Genomic DNA, 15,827 nt, shown 5'->3' with positions numbered 1-15,827 from the left:
GCGCCTTGTTGAGCCCGCGGCGGGGGCGCAGCGCTGCGCGCGGGGACGCTGAATGCGGCTTCTGTGCGTCCCAGGCCGGCGCGGAGGGGCCGGGAGGGGGCCGTGGACGGCCGCCTATTGGCCACAGCACCGGGGGATGGGCCAGGCTGGCGGCCGCACCTGGCCGGAGGGAGTGTGGCGGTGGCGGCGGAGGCGGCGGAGGGAGCATGGTTCAGGTCCGGTGGAGTCGGGGGCCCGGGCGGGTATGCCCCGCCGCCTAGTGAGCACCCGGGCGGCGCGGGCCCGGGACTGAAACAGCCACGCCAGGCCCGAGGAGAACGGGGCTAAGGTATGTTCTGGGGGCCCAGCACCCACTGCCTGCCTGTGCCCTGTCTGAGGCTGCAGTCGGCGCTACCCAGACCTCCAAACTGGGACCGTGGGAGTCACTCTCAGACCTGGGTGGTGCGAGAGTGCCAACAGCTGCTCCAGGGAATGAGTGCCCTTTGGGCTGACAGAGGGTCGGCAGCTGGGGGGGTACGTTGGTGTGTGCCCTGCCCTTGGTTTTTTCCTCTTAGCCCCCTTTCCAGGGTTGTCCCAGTCCTCGGACAGGGTGGGTGGGGCTGGAACTGGGCTGGAGCTGGAAGTCCATTAATGATTAATCTTGGACACAGCAGCCTGAGCCCTGGGGGAGGAAGGGCAGGGATCTCCCCTGTTCCCACCAGCGCTCTCCAGAAGTGGTTGGGGGGGAGGGGCATCAGACCAGGGGCTGGGGCCAGGGGGAGAGATGGAGCCCCCTCTGCTTGGGGAAGGCCCAAGACCACCAAAGAGAAGCTCGTAAATGGGACAAGCCCTGATATCCAGGAAGGGTCCATAGGAAATCCAGCGGGTTGATTTTTTAGGACCAGTGTCAGGAGGGGATACAGCTTGGTCTGCCCTCTCATTAACAAGCAGGTACTTGGTCACAGCACAGAGCAAGACTGTGGTCTCTTCCCAGTAGGGCTCCCCGTTCCCACCTGCCTGGAGCTGGAGAGGTGGCCGCAGTAGCATCTGCACATCTGGCTGCAGTAACCCACACCAGGAGGAGGGAGGGAGGGAGGGCTGCAGGCCTGACACCCGATCCCCTGGGTTGCCAAGGTGACAGGTGCCATGAAAATCCTCAGGAGGACAGTCCAGTTGGGAGAATCCAACCTCTTCCTTTACCAAGGGCATGACCTGAGACCCAGAGAGGTTAAGGCCACCGGCAGGCCTGGGCCAGAGCAGCCCCTATAGTGCGGCACCGTACTTTGTCCCGTGAAAGAGGGCATTCCCATTATCCTTAAGGGGAACTGAGGCCCAGGGCAGTTCAGTGACTTGCCCAAGGTCATACATAATTCAAAGGTGGCTGAGTTGATTATGAATCACAGGAGTCTTGTCCCAGCCCACATCTCAGGATTGCAGCCCTGCTCAAGACCTCTCTGATGCTCTGGGGTCCTAGGCTCCCAGATCGGCCTGTGCTGCCCCAAACCCCTAGCTCAGGACCCCTCCCCCGCTTGCCATCCTAGCTCCCAGCTCTGCCTGACACTCAGGGGGTGGGCAGGCTGCTACCCTGGGAGCGGAGACAACAGAGCCCTGTTCCCAGCTGCCACTTCGGGCTGCTTCATTCCCTGCTTCTCACTCAGGCCGAGCCGTGCCTCAAGGAAGCTCCCTGTGGACAGAGGAGCCTGCTTCCTGCATATCCCCTTGTCCAGCGGGCCTGGGACTGCTGTTTGAGACATGGGGCAGATGCCCTCTTGTCCCCCAGCAAGAAAGGAGTGTTTCCCTGGCAGCCACCACTCCGGGCCCTTGAGGACTGAGTGTCACTGTGGTGAGAGGCAGTGATTAACCTAGGCGAATGAGGCACAGATGGTGGAATTGCAGGCGCGGCAGCAGGCCTGTGAAGGGCTTCTTGCTTCACTTGGACTGGGTGAGGAATACGGGGAAGAACAAGCCCTCTTAGGAGCGCTATTCTACTCTAGACAGGGAGGGCAGGAGAGAGCAGAGGTGCCCTTGGGGACCAGTGGGCTGGGGGCTGGAGGAGTCACCAGGTGGGGAGTGATGGTTGGAAAGAACTGGGGCCCCAGATGATAACTTCTTTCCCACCTGGCAGCTCCAGGTGGCTTGGGCACTCCCAGACCTGATTCCAGCAGTGCCCTCCCTGAACTGCCATGAGACGTTAGGCAAGTCCTTTCCTACCTGTGCCTCAGTTTCCCCCGATGTAAAATCTGGGGATGAGGGAACTCAGGTCCGGAGCATGGGAAATATAGGGTTTGGATGGAGGAGGGTTGCCTTCCAGGAGTCTGCACTGGTGGGTCCTATTTCATCTGCCAAGTGGGTCTAGAAGGGTCATGATAATAATCCAAGGTTTGAGTAAAGGGTCCTGCATGCCTCATCTGGTTTAATCCTCTTAGTAAGCCCTGAGAGGGGCAGAATATTCCCATTGTTAAGACAGGCTCAGAGAGGGGAAGTCACCAGCCCAAGATCACCCAGCTGGGGACTGGTAGAGTCAGAATTCATAGCTAGAGCATCTCAGCCTCTCCAGGAGGGGAGAGGCTGGTGGGCAGAACCCGGACATTATGCATAGCAGGTGCTCAGCACCTTTTAAAAACCTTCATACTGTTACATTATTTATGCAAACAAGTGCATGACATTCCTTTGAAAAACATCTCAGCCATGCTAGAGGGTACAGAGAACAATTATTACCAACTTCTACGTACTCACCTCCGGTGTTCCCAGTAACTGGGAGCTAATGAAGAAGCCACTGACTTCTTGGTTAAGCTGTGTTTTGCCCCTCTGAAGCTACTTGGGGTCAACTCAGCCCTGGTGGTGACTTTGCCCAAACAAGGCGGTGTAGCAGGAAGAGCTTGCTTGTAGTTCTGACTTTGCTGGTGAACCCCTCTGCTAGTTTCTGAGCCTCAGTGTTCCCACCCATCCCATGGCTAGCAGGTGACCCTGGGAAGTCTGTTGGGGGTCCCAGGCATGTTTGCCATTTGAAATGGTAGAAATAGGTGACCCTGCAAGATGAGAAAGTGCCTTCTGAATCATCAAAGAACATTGCCCTCTCTCAGTCAGCTGCAGGACCTGGGACCCAGCTGGCAGTCATCCCCACAGCCCAGGGGGCAGGCAGGAGGGCTGACAGTTTGGGGGTGCTCCTCTGAGCCAGCAGCTTGGAGTTCAGGTGAATTCCCTCCCTGGGTGATCCTCCCCATCTCTCCTCTAGCACTCCATTCCAGAGGGGCACCCCACTTCTGGGTCCCTGCAGGGCGCTGTGCCAGGACTCCCGGCTGGAGGGCCAACCTGTCCTGTCTGCACCTTTAACTGTGCAGTCCACACTTCCCAGCTTCTCTGCCCTGGGTGCCTGCTGTTTCTTCTCCAGTTTTGGATACTGAGGCTCAGAGAGCTCTGTGGTCACACAGCAAGGTGGGGTAGGCCAGTTCTCTCTTGTCCTCCAGCCAGACTGCAGTTTTTTAAAAAAACGGAAACATCTTTTTCATTCTAATTTTTTTTTCAAAGTAATACAGACTCTTTGTAAAACAAAATTGTGTGTGTATGTGTGTGTGTGTGTATTTTTTACTTTATTATATATTGTAGACATCATTTAAATGAGCACATAATTAACCGTGGGGTGAATATCATGTAATATTTTTAACCATTGCCTATCATTGGACATTTAAGTTGTTTCTACCCTTCCCCTTTGCTATACTTTTGCACCCACCTCGGATCTCCTGTTAGGTTATCTTCTGTGAACAAATGGCCACAGGTGGAATTGCTGGGTCTGAGGATGGGTGCCTTTAGACCTGTAATAGTTGCTGTCAAATATGCAGCCCAAGCACTGTAGGGTGAGTCTTGTTGTTCCACTTTGAAAGACTCCTCCAGTGTCCCCATGAGATTCCCTTCCAGGTACAAGAAACAGCCCTAGGAAACCCTCACCCCTTTACCTTATCTTATAGAACCCTGTTCCTTTGTGTGTGCACTGAGCAAACAGCAGGGACGCCCATCAGGCAGGGAATGGTTCTTGGGGAGTAGTGCTCCACGGAATGTTCTACAGCCAATGGCTTTAGAGGCCCTTCATCTTTATCTCCCTGGGAGACTCTTGCTCTTCCGGCAGGGCTCTTCACCTTCCTCCCCCTTTCTCTGGTGGATTCCATCTGCTCCATTGACCTCAGTTCTCACCTCTGTGCCCATGCCTCTTTCCACTGAGATCTCCCTCTTGTGCTGTAGGTAAGGGATCTTACTGCTCTTTGCATATTCTACAAGCATCCCACACATCCTTCAGACTCAACTTGTCCTAAACTGAAACTGACATTGCCGTTCCAACCCCAATACTAAACATACCCCTCTCTTAGCTTCCCCCACTCAGGGACTAGCTCCACCCCCAGCCAACTCCCCGCTTAGTCACCCCAACAGGGGTTCTTCCCTTCCCTCCTCCACACCCTATCATTCACCAAATGTTGTCTATGCCATGGCCTACAGATGGTTCCAGTTCATTCCCAGGCTTCTCCTTGGTCCGGGTCATTTCATACCTAGACAGCTGTAACAACCACTGTGAAGGTCTACGGGCTTCTCCCAGTCCTTCCCCACCCCTACTGTTCATTTTCCATCTAGCAGCCTGATGGGAATCCCATCTCCTCACTTCTTTGCTGGAGACTCTCCAGGGTTCCCCATTGCCCACAGGATCCAGGCCAGATTCTTTAGCATGCTTCCTCAAGACCCTGCATCTCCTGCCTGCCCCTGTCCCTTTTCTGGCTGTCCCTCTAGTCTCCCCCTGCAAACCCAGCCTCTGACATACATGCATGCTGCACACTCTGGCCAGGGTGAATATCTGTTAGTTTCTGCGTCTTTGCACATGCTTTTCTCTCTGTCTGGCTCATTCCATGGTAACAGGTGCATTAGTTAAGCCTAGTTGCTGTAACAGACAAGGCCCAAGTTTGGAAAGGCTTAACACAATGGCAGTTTAGTTGTCATTTCATGAAATCTAATTGGGTGTTTAGGGAGTGGTGATGCCAATACCAGCCTCCTCCCTTCTTATGGCCCCCCCACCCCCGCCCATCTCCAGATCATAGAAGACGGCCCCATTCATCCAGCATATGCCAAAGGTGACCACAGAGAAGGTCCGCCCATGTGACATCAACAGCTATTATTCTGCTCACATTCCGTTGGCCAGAATTCAGTCACACAAGGACGCTGAACCACAAGGGAGGATGGGAGATGTAGTTCAGCCACACACAGGGAGAAAAGGGAACTAGCTGCCTTTGGAAATCAGAGAGCACGTAGCCTCTTCCACTACCAGGGATCCCTAACCCCAGGAAGTCTCCCTGAGCATGCTCTTCCTGTCCCCCTCAGGCTGGATCAGGTGTTTGCATTCCAACAAGCCCTACCAGCCTGTCCCCCATCACAGCACCTGCAGCTGCCTGCTCCTCTCACCCTCAGGACTGTGAGCCCAGAACTCTGGCCCGGGACTCATGAACCCTAGTGCAGTGGAACAGATCAACTGAAGACTCACTGGGGTCACAAAAGATGTCCACAACCTATTGACATGGGAGGAGGGAGCAAGCGTAAGACAAAATGGGACCCTTCTATCATCTGTACGGGTTTATAGATAGGAAAAAAATGTGGGGAGGCTTGTTCTAAAGTTGTAAGGGCAGTGACCTCTGGGAATGGGGCTTTTTTCATTGTCTTCTTTACAGTTTTCTGTACTTGTCTGAATTTTTTTCTTCAATGATATGTACTGTCTTTATAATTAAAAACATTTTCTATTTTTTGTTTCTTTGGCTGAGATGGGGGGAGAACCCACCAGAGATGATGTCACTATCAATACCCTGAGAGGAGAACCCTGTGGCAGGGCTGGAAGCGTAGGTTGTGCTCTCGATGCTTCCCACTCTAGAAAGCTCTGCTTCACGTGTCTCTTCTTTGCCTGCCTTCCCACCCCACCATGACCTCACCTTTTGTTCAGGAGCCTGATCTCCACTCCCTCCTGCCCAACATCCTTAACCTCTGGTGACACGGGGCTTGTCACATCGCATCCTTGAGCTTCAGCTCCCTCCTCTGTAAAGTAGGGGTGGCAACGAGGCCTTTAGTGGCAAGGATCATGAGGGTGTGTGACGTGTGGGAAGTCCTGAGCACAGGAGTGAACTCTATTTGGTCAAGAGTCCACATTTTTAAACCACCTCTCTGCTGTTTGTTACTAGCTCTGCCCTGACTGATCCCCCTTCCCATACATTTATTTGTTTTTAAACTAGCTCAGTCTAGAACAGATGGAACAACTCTTTCCCATGCCCTGGGCCAGTCCAGCACTGGGAGAACTATGGACTCTTGGTCCTCCCTGTGGCTATTTAAGCTCTGGTATTTCATGGGGCCTTGAGGGCTGCTCCCAAGCTAGGTGAGGCTATGGGGGAAAGGGCAAAGCATCTGAGTGGTGTCAGATGCCTGCTGCTCCCTGAGAGGAGCTGGCAGCTGGTCAGCCTATGAAAGTGCTCAGTGTGAGATTAATGACTATCACAATAATGATCACTATCAACAGATGGTCAATTACCAGTAAACCTTGATCCCCAGGACCCCTGTGCCTGATGGAAGGATGTGAGGTGCTTTTCTAGGTATCCTCTGTTCATGGCAAGGCCGAACCCAGACCCGAAGACAAACCTAAACCCAGCTAAGAGAGGGGTGTAAGAGATTTCGGCGCCTTGGGTGAACCTGAGGGCCCTTGGGATTTAGGACAGGGCTCCGAGAACTGCCTCTTCTTGCCAAGACCTTGGGAAGGATCGGCACCTGCAGCGGGCCTGAATCGCATGGTGTCCCGTGTGCCCATCCCCACACAGGATGCTGATAGGAGAGGCATGATCGATCTGTACTGCCTCTTTGATGAAGGACTTGGGGCTCAGAGGTGAAATCTCATCAGACTGATCCTCGAAGAGCTGGTCAGGTTCTCTGGTCAGGACTCCCAGGTGAGTTGCTTGCTTTTGTGGGCTCTGCTGATTTTAGGCAAACCTTGGTCTCTGGTTGTGTCTCAGTATCTCTAAGCCCTGGAATTTGGCAAGTCTGCATTTGGATTTTCTGTCTGGCTCTGACAGTCCCCGGCTAACTGTGTGACCCTGTACGGGTGAGTTTACCTCTCTGAGCCTCGATTCCTTTACCTGGAGAGTGGACTAATGCATAGAGCAGCCGTGGGACTTAAATGAGATGCCTTTCGAGGAGAAGTTAGCCTCCCCAACTCTCTGCAGGGCTCTGCGCTGCTTGTGTCCTTGGTGCAAGGACACCCGAGACCTGGCTGAGCCCCGGGGCAAAGGAGCTGTCTGGCTGCTGGGGTCTAGAGATAGTCAGGGACCACCCGGAAGGTGCCCCTGGCAGAGGGCCCAGGCAGCACCTGCAGGGTACAGACACATGCCACCTGCTATCCCCAGGAAGGGAACTCATGAATATTCACACGCGCTGGAGCATGAGGGAGCCCGCTGAACACTGTTGGGTGTCATTGGAGCGTTCCTGTTTCCCAGTGACCGCAGAGACGGCCTGGGAGTCAGATGTGGCTCAGACAGGGAGAGGAGAGGGGCAGCCAGCCGAGGCCCAAGGTGAGTGTGTCTTCCTCCACCCCAGCACAGGGGTCCCTGGGGGAGCAGGACACCTGGGACCAAGGCCTGCCTGGTTGTGGCAGTGACGCCAAAGGACAGAATGTTTACCGTCCCGGGCTTGGTTTCCCTGTGTGCCTGCTGTGGGGATGAGTCCTGTTTCTCTTTCGTTCTCTAGAGGGTGCTGGTCCAACGGAACAGGAGGATTGCTGGGCCTGGCCTGGAGCCAGCTGTCAGCGTAGATGGAGGACGATGTTGCTAGGGTAACCAAGAAGGATAGGAATAGAAGGGGAGGGACCATCGGCCCTGAGTGCCTGGGACTGTCACCACCTTGGGCAGAGGAAGAAAGACCCAGGTTCTAGTTCTGTCTGCTGCTGCTGTGCTGTGTGACCTCGAGGGTGACGCCACCCTCTCTGAGCCTTAGCCTCCCTGCTATGCTGTATTCCCGATTGGAGGCTGTGAGGCTCAGGCCACACTGTAATTGTCCATGGTACTCCATGGCCTTGGACCTGGGGCAGTCAGCTGCAAGCCTCCATCACAGGCCAGGGGGCACACACCTTGAAGGGGCCTTGACTGGGACCCTGGGAGGGCAATCATAATGATGTTAATTATACTGATGGCCATCCATGCCCAGCAGTGTCTGCTCTGCTCCAGCCCTGTGCTGGGCTCTTTCCTTGTGGGATGAGGAAGACCTGAATAGAGCATCTATGCAAGGGGGTGGCATCATCATTTTAGAGGAGAATCTAAGACCCAGAGAGGGACACAGCCTTGCCTAGATTTCCTTCTACAGAAAGGAAATGGCTGAACCCGGTATCAAACGCAGGACCCTGGTCCCAGGTGCTGGCTCCAGGTGGCCCTTGGATGTGTAACTCACACATGTGGCTCTCACACCCTTGAGTTAGCTGCAGCTCCCTTCTGCCCTGAGGGTCATGGGGGTCATTCACCAAACATTAACTAGGTGCCAGGCTCCAACAGCGCAGGGATGAGTTCCCTTCATGCTTGTCTGCCTCTGGGCACAGACAGGATCTCTCCTCCCTTATGGGAGGCCTGGGTACCTGGGTCCTGGTCAATAGTGATGGTAATAATAATTAATGTATATTGATCTCTGTCTGTGTACGTGCATCCTGGTGTTGAAATCTCAGTCTCATGACTCTTCTCCACTAGGCTTCTGGCTGCCAGCCAGCCCCTGTCTGGAGTTTGGTCTCCCCAGGGACTCTGCCTATGATTACCAAGGGCCCTGTTTGCCCCGATCTTGGTGCTGTGTGCCCATTGTACACGTGAGGAGACTAAGATGGGGAGGCTGAGCGGCATGCCCAAGTTCACAGAGGCCAGGCAGGAAGGCTGTTGAGACAGTAGGGACCAGCCCCCAAAGTGCCCTCTGTTTCTCCTCTCTTCCTCCTGGCTGCCCTGGCCCAGCCCACAGGGGCCAGACCCTGCTGTGCTGCTGGGACAGAGACCCATTAGCCACACTTTGGCCTCCTGTGGTCGATCTTTTTGTCTCATACACACTTACTGCAGGCTTGGGACTGGGCTTGGGACACTCTGGGCGGGGGCTGCCATGGACAAAGCTGTAGGGTTTATATTGGAGGCCGACAGACTAGGGCCTGAATCCCAGCCCTGCTCCCTGCCTTGCTGAGTGACCCTGGGCAAGTCACATCACCCATTGGAAACTTGATTTCCCCATTTGCAAAATGTGGGTGACAGGAGGTTAGCCTCCAGGGATAGCTGAGCAGGATCAGTGAGATGCTCTAGAGAAGCCCCTGCCCAGGGCCTGGCTCATAACAGGGGCTCCAAGGTGAAACCTGAGGGCAGGCATGGTTTCAGGAAGCCCAAGTGGCAGAGTGGACAAAGGAATGAGTGAAGCCATGATGGGCTGGTTGGGGGCGCTGTCCTGGGCCAGGCTAGGTGGAGCCTGATTGGTGGTTCTGGGGAGCTGGTCTGCCCCCTGCTGCTGGGCCTCCACCCCAGATCTTCTGCTATCAGCCTCCCAGATTTCCAGAAAGTGCCCTGGTGAGTGGGGCTGCTGGGGCAGGAGTGGGCCCTGGGATCTGGGGAGGGCAGGAATTTTACCCTTCTGTGTTTTAAAGCGAGAGAACCTGAGGCCTAGGGCCCCACTCAGGGTTTGGGATGGGAGTCTGAGGCTCTGGCCGGGCCTACTGCTCTGCCCTATTTTCTACTGGGTCCCCCAGCAGGATGGGAGCCCAGTTGGGGCACGTGATGCATGCAGCTGCTTTGTGCTGGGACTGGGCAGCAGCGAGCCCACCCTGAGGGTGACAAAAACTGAGACGACCAGGACCAGGTCCCCAGGGGCTCAGGAGGGAAACAGCTAACACTCTTTGAGAGAGAACTACATGCTAATTGCTTTCTTTGCCTCCTCTGTCTCTGAAAGAGTCAGTGATGGTGGCGGGGGGCGGGGGGGGGGACTATCAGCTTCCCAATTTTACAGAAGAGAAACTGGGACTCCATGGGGGTTCCTGTGACTGAAACACAGGCTTGGGGCCTCCACAGCCTGGGGTCAGCACCTCCCCTTCCATGACCAGACTGGCTAGCCACCTTACCCCACCCTGCATTCTTTATCACCTATTATTTAAATATGTTGAAAAAATTTTGCCCTTTTTTTGGATTAAAAAAACAGTTGTTACAGAAATGCATAATATAGAAAAATATTCCCGTATATACCCCTTTTCCCAGCAAGGTAGAGGATACTGCTGTTAAAATTTAGAATACTGCCCTCCAGTTGTTTCTGGGACTACATGTATACATAAATGGATTTGGGGGCATAGTGTTCTGGAAGTTTCTTTTTTTTTTTTTTTTTTCCACATCATTAGATCATGGTGTGTTTTTGAGCCAGTCCACTTAGCTCTGTCTTGTTTTGTTAACGTGTGCAGAGGACTCCGTCTGGAACAGGTCTCGGTTTGCGTAACGTCCCCCACTGATGGACGTTGAGGTCATTTCTAATTTTTTAAATTTAACACCATGCCATGTGGGACTCTGCCGAAGTGTTTCTATAGAATCATTGGAATTTGGAGAGCTTATACCTTCCTCCTTTGCTAGGACAAACTGCCTTCTAGAAACATTCTCCCCCGTTCTCGTTTACCCCTGCCTTGTCCACCTTGCCCACCTAAGAGGGAACAGGGCTGTGTCATTGTCCTGAGGGAGGCTGGCTTCTCTTTTGTGTAGCTTCTTCCTCTGCACATTGCTTCCTCATGTCCTTTCCTGTGATGAGAAATTTCTAGAGGATGAGCAGAAGACTCAGGGCTGTCTGGTGGGGTGGGACCTGGAGTGCCCCTTCTCCAAGAAGAGTTTATGGGTGCCTTGGGTAACTTTCCCAGAGGGAAATATGTGGGGTCCTCCTCTAGGCAGGCTGCTTAGCCTCTGCCCCCAGGGATGGTAGCGACGTGCCGTGTGTGTGGTCACGGGGTGGCGTGCATGAGTTCTTGTGGCCTCAGAGGCCCAAGGCCCCCATGCCATGTGTGTTAGAGCCAGAGTGGAAAGTATTGTGCTCTGGCCTTACAGCTAAGGGGAGGGAGGAAGGTGCCCTAAGCCCCAGCTCTCTCCTGGACTCCTATCCCTCAGCACGAACTACCCGCCTTACAGTTCATGCCTCAGTCCCCCGCTGTTTAGGGTTGCCGCAGTTAGACCAAAAGACTAGACCAAAAACTTCTCCCCAAACCCAAAACAAACAACAAAAAAAGACACCCAGTTAAATGTAATTTTCAGATAAACGCTGAATAATTTTTAGTATGTGCTATGCAGTAGTAAAATTAAACAAATTTGGGGGCACCTGGGCAGCTCCGTTGATTAAGCGCCCAACTCTTGGTTTCGGCTCAGGTCATGATCTTGTGGTCGTGGGATGGAGCCCCACGTAGGGGGCCTCTGTGCTCAGCACGGAGTCTGCTTCAGATCCTCTCCCCCTCACTTTGTCCTCCACGCTTGTGCATGCACGCACACTCTCTCAAATAAATAAATAAAATCTTCAAAAACAAATAAAATTACACAAATTTTATTCATTGTTTATCTAGAATTCAGATTTACCCGGGCATCCCTGCCTGCTGGCAGCCAGAGAGAGGAGGTAGGTCTGGCTGGGTGACCTGAACCCTCTCCTTCCTCACTCGGAGCTTCAGTTTCTCCATCTGCCTGCCCTAGAGACCCAGGGGCACAGGGACCAGTGAAAGGAGATGAGGAGCCAGCCCTTCACTGGGCAGCTGGAAAGGGTGGCACAGGGAACAGGTGGCACTGGCAGGGTCTTTGAAAAGTGAACGATTCCTTGTGAATAGTGCTGGCCCCAGGCCTGGGGCGAGGGGAGAACGGGGCACTGGGAGAGGGTCTTCTTTTCTGTCTTAGAAAAAAATTCATTATGAAGCCCCAAAACGTATGAAGTAAACTGATGATACCCAGGTACCCACCCTACCCTTAAAAACTTAAACTGAGGGATACCTGGGTGGCTCAGTCGGTTAACTGGCTGCCTTCAGCTCAGGTCATGATTCCAGGGTCCTAGAATCAAGTCCCGCATCGGACTCCTTGTTCAGTGAGGAGACTGCTTCTCCCTCTGCCCGCTGCTCCCCCTGCTTGTGCCCTCCCCTTCCTGACAAATAAATAAATAAAATCTTAAAAAAATTTAAAACGAAACAGTTAGTAGAACCTTCTTCTTGTGCCATCCCCCAGTCTCTCTCTGTATTGGCTTTGCCCACCGTCTCTGTCTGTTGCCCTGTCGCTGTGTCTCTCTGTGTGTTTGTCTCTCTGTCCTCACGTGGACCTTGCCGGGGGGCCACAGAGCCTGCAAAGGGCAGTCTCAATGTCAAAGGCTGCCCCTGACCCCGCCAAGCCTGGCGCGGGCATGGGGGCTCCCCAGGGCTGGCCTCCTGATGCTTGGCCCTGCTCTGTGACCCCACAGGTGTCTGAGATGCCGCTGCCACAGAAGAAGCGCTGGGTGTCCATGGCCAAGGGGCTGGTGCTGGGCGCACTCTTCACCAGCTTCCTGGTGCTGCTGTACTCCTATGCTGTCCCCCCACTGCACGCGGGCCTGGCCTCCACGTGAGTGGCTCTCCTGGGGGGCTCAGGGGTGGGGTCTGGGGTGTGGGGGCACCCTGGGCCCTGCATTATGCTGTGCTGGGCAGAAATGGTGCTACGGGCAGAGCTCTCTGTGTAACCCTGGGCCTCAGTGTCCTCTGTAAAAGGGGCATGATAACAGAGCCTGCTTCATAGAAGTATGAGGACCCAGTAACACTGTGTGTGGGGCTGGGCTGATTACCATCTGAGGCTCCAGTGGGGCCGGGAGGTGGGGGTGACTTGTCCAGGAGAACTCAACTGACACAAGGCCCGGATTCAGACCGGGGTCTGTCTGCCCCCCCCGCCCCCGCCCCAGGCCTGGCTCCTAACTGTGAGGCTATCCCATCCCCTCATGGGGCTGCTGTGCCCAGGCCTGCCATGGTTGGTGCTCTTAGCTGGTGGTATCAAGCCGAACTAGAGGAAATCACCAATGGTTGACTATTTTGGGTTGAAAACCAACCTACAAAATTTCCTGTGGTCCAGCCTCATGCTAATTGGAGATAAACAGACAATGCCATGGCCAGGAATGAGACAGGAACCAGCAAGCTTGTCGCACTTGGACCTCACACCAACATCACAGAGGGGATGTTATTTCCCCCATTTCACAGATGAGGAAGGTGAGGCCAGAGAGGCCAAAGCACCCTGCCCAAGCACTGCAGCCTGGACGCAGGCCTGTCTGGTCCCCTGTCCTGGCTCCCCTCCTCCCCACCATCCCCAACAAGCCCCAGTCTTTAGACACTGGGGCACTGGGGGTTCTGCCTCTGGGAGGGCCCCCAGCAGCCCCTGAGACTCTCCCCACCATTCTGTTCACAGAAGGACCCCAGAAGGCACAGCGCCCTGCTCCCCAGAGCCCTCTGAGCCGGAGACCCAGACCCAGGCCAACAGCTCTGCGGGAGCTTGCCAGCCTCGGCGCGACATCGTGTTCATGAAGACGCACAAGACAGCCAGCAGCACGCTGCTCAACATCCTGTTCCGCTTTGGCCAGAAGCATGGGCTCAAGTTCGCCTTCCCTAACGGCCGCAACGACTTCGACTACCCAGCCTTCTTCGCTCGCAACCTGGTGCAGGACTATCGGCCCGGTGCCTGCTTCAACATCATCTGCAACCACATGCGCTTCCACTACGACGAGGTCCGCGGGCTGGTGCCGCCCAACGCCACGTTCATCACTGTGCTCCGCGACCCCGCCCGTCTCTTCGAGTCCTCCTTCCACTACTTCGGTTCGGTGGTGCCCTTCACGTGGAAGCTCTCGGGCCGCGACAAGCTGGCCGAGTTCTTGCAGGACCCGGACCGCTACTACGACCCCAACGGCTACAACGCCCACTACCTCCGCAACCTGCTCTTCTTCGACCTAGGCTACGACAGCGGCCTGGACCCCGGCGACCCGCAGGTGCAGGAGCACATCCTGGAGGTGGAGCGCCGCTTCCACCTGGTGCTCCTGCAGGAGTACTTCGATGAGTCCCTGGTGCTGCTCAAGGACCTGCTGTGCTGGCAGCTCGAGGACGTGCTCTACTTCAAGCTCAACGCCCGCCGCGCCTCGGCCGTGCCGCGCCTCTCCGGGGAGCTGTACCGGCGCGCCACGGCCTGGAACGTGCTGGACGCCCGCCTCTACCGCCACTTCAACGCCAGCTTCTGGCGCAAGGTGGAGGCGTTCGGGCGGGAGCGCATGGCCCGGGAGGTGGCCGCCTTGCGGCGCGCCAACGAGCGCATGCGGCGCATCTGCATCGACGGGGGCCGGGCCGTGGACGCCGCCGCCATCCAGGACTCGGCCATGCAGCCCTGGCAGCCGCTGGGCGCCAAGTCCATCCTCGGCTACAACCTCAAGAAGAGCATTGGGCAGCGGCACGCGCAGCTCTGCCGTCGCATGCTCACGCCTGAAATCCAGTACCTGATGGACCTCGGCGTCAACCTGTGGGTCACTAAGCTCTGGAAGCTCATCCGGGACTTTCTGAGGTGGTGACATCCCGCCCACCCGCAGCCCCCTCGGCCAGCTGGATCGCTGAGGAGGGGCTGCATGGGGGCGCAGGGGGTGGGGTGCCGCCGGCCTCCGCTGGGCCCTCCTGGTGCCACCCCGGCTCCCGGGGTGAGGTGGGGGCTGCTGCGACGGGCACGGCCAAGCCGGAACGGGGCTCTCGGCAGGCAGGGCCTCAGATCAGTATTTGACTAATTCTAGGTTTTTTTTTGTTTTTGTTTTTGTTTTTTTTTTAGAATTAAATCCCCTTCCCTCCAAAAAAGAATGTTCTATTTCCTGCCTCCCCTTAAAGGGGAGAGTTCAGAAGTAAAGGCGTTTGATGTTGTGTTTTTTGTTAATCAGCCTCAGTGGTGCTGACTGGTGGGGCCCTGGGTGGGAGGTGACCCATGAGGATGGGGGGACCTGCAAGAGAGCATGGCGGGTGCCTGAGTGTGTCTGTGGGACGGAGCCCAGTGGTGTGGCAGGGTTTGGCGCACACCTGTTAGGTGCTGAAGCCCTGTGTAGTTGAAGGACTCCCAGGTATTACCAAGACCTGGAAGGGCGTGTGTATGCGCGCATGCGCGCACGCGATCATCCTGGAACTCTACCAGTCACCGAGTCCAGCCCAACACTGATTGTGTCCAGCACTAGGCTGAGTGTGTTATTTCAATTCATCTTCATCAAAACTCAGCAATGCGGGAACTATCATTTCCTCATGCCAGAGATGAGGAAGGGAACTCAGAGAGGGAAAGTCATCTGGCCAAGATCACACAGCAAGTAAGTGGTAGGACTGGAACAGGGGCTGGGGAGGATGGAGTGTGCGTCCAGATTAAGATTAAGAGTCCATGCGTGTGTGTGTGTGTGTGTGTGTGTGTGATGGGGAAGTGGGGAGTTCTTGGAGTAGCATTGAGCAGCAGGCCCTGGGCCCAGGCTGAGGGTTCCTTGTATAATCCCATTAATCCTCACCGTCACCCTTCGAGGTAGGCACCATTACCATCCCATATTACAGATGTGGGAATTGACATTCTGAGAGAGATCAGAAGGGACCTAACTGAAGTACACATCAGACCCTAAACTAAACCTTCTCTCTGGGGCCCCAGACGCCTTGCAGCAGTGTGAGTATGCCTCAGCTTTAACCACCTGCCTCCCTCAGCCTCCCCAGGGGGACAAGTTCCCTCTCTGGGGCACAGGACTTGTGGGTCTCTAACTAGGAGCCAGGAGCCAGACACAAAAGGTAGAATCCACAGCCAAATGAGTTTATTGGAGAACTGTCTGTA

At 55.2% G+C, this 15,827-nt stretch overlaps 1 protein-coding gene across 3 annotated transcripts; it reads left to right on the top strand.

Moving 5' to 3' along the window:
* Window positions 1-180: 180 nt before the first annotated feature.
* Window positions 181-14,777, top strand: GAL3ST1 (galactose-3-O-sulfotransferase 1). 3 transcript variants are annotated; one of them, XM_032883414.1, is made up of 3 exons: window positions 181-328; window positions 12,448-12,587; window positions 13,416-14,777. In XM_032883414.1, exons 2-3 carry the CDS (start codon window positions 12,457-12,459, stop codon window positions 14,557-14,559), a joined length of 1,275 nt encoding a protein of 424 aa, XP_032739305.1. In that variant the 5' UTR covers window positions 181-328; window positions 12,448-12,456; the 3' UTR covers window positions 14,560-14,777. The 3 variants fall into 3 exon arrangements, with proteins under 3 accessions (XP_032739305.1, XP_032739304.1, XP_032739306.1); XM_032883413.1 differs by lacking the exon at window positions 181-328 and adding an exon at window positions 7,271-7,556; XM_032883415.1 differs by lacking the exon at window positions 181-328 and adding an exon at window positions 9,214-9,563.
* The last annotated feature ends 1,050 nt before the right edge of the window (window positions 14,778-15,827 follow it).

Source organism: Lontra canadensis, unplaced genomic scaffold, assembly GCF_010015895.1.
Source record: "Lontra canadensis isolate GAN:19392208 unplaced genomic scaffold, GSC_riverotter_1.0 scaffold87, whole genome shotgun sequence".
Lineage (NCBI taxonomy): Eukaryota > Metazoa > Chordata > Mammalia > Carnivora > Mustelidae > Lontra > Lontra canadensis.
The sequence above is the reverse complement of the archived record's forward strand: the minus strand, read 5'-3'. Positions and strand labels throughout refer to the sequence as shown.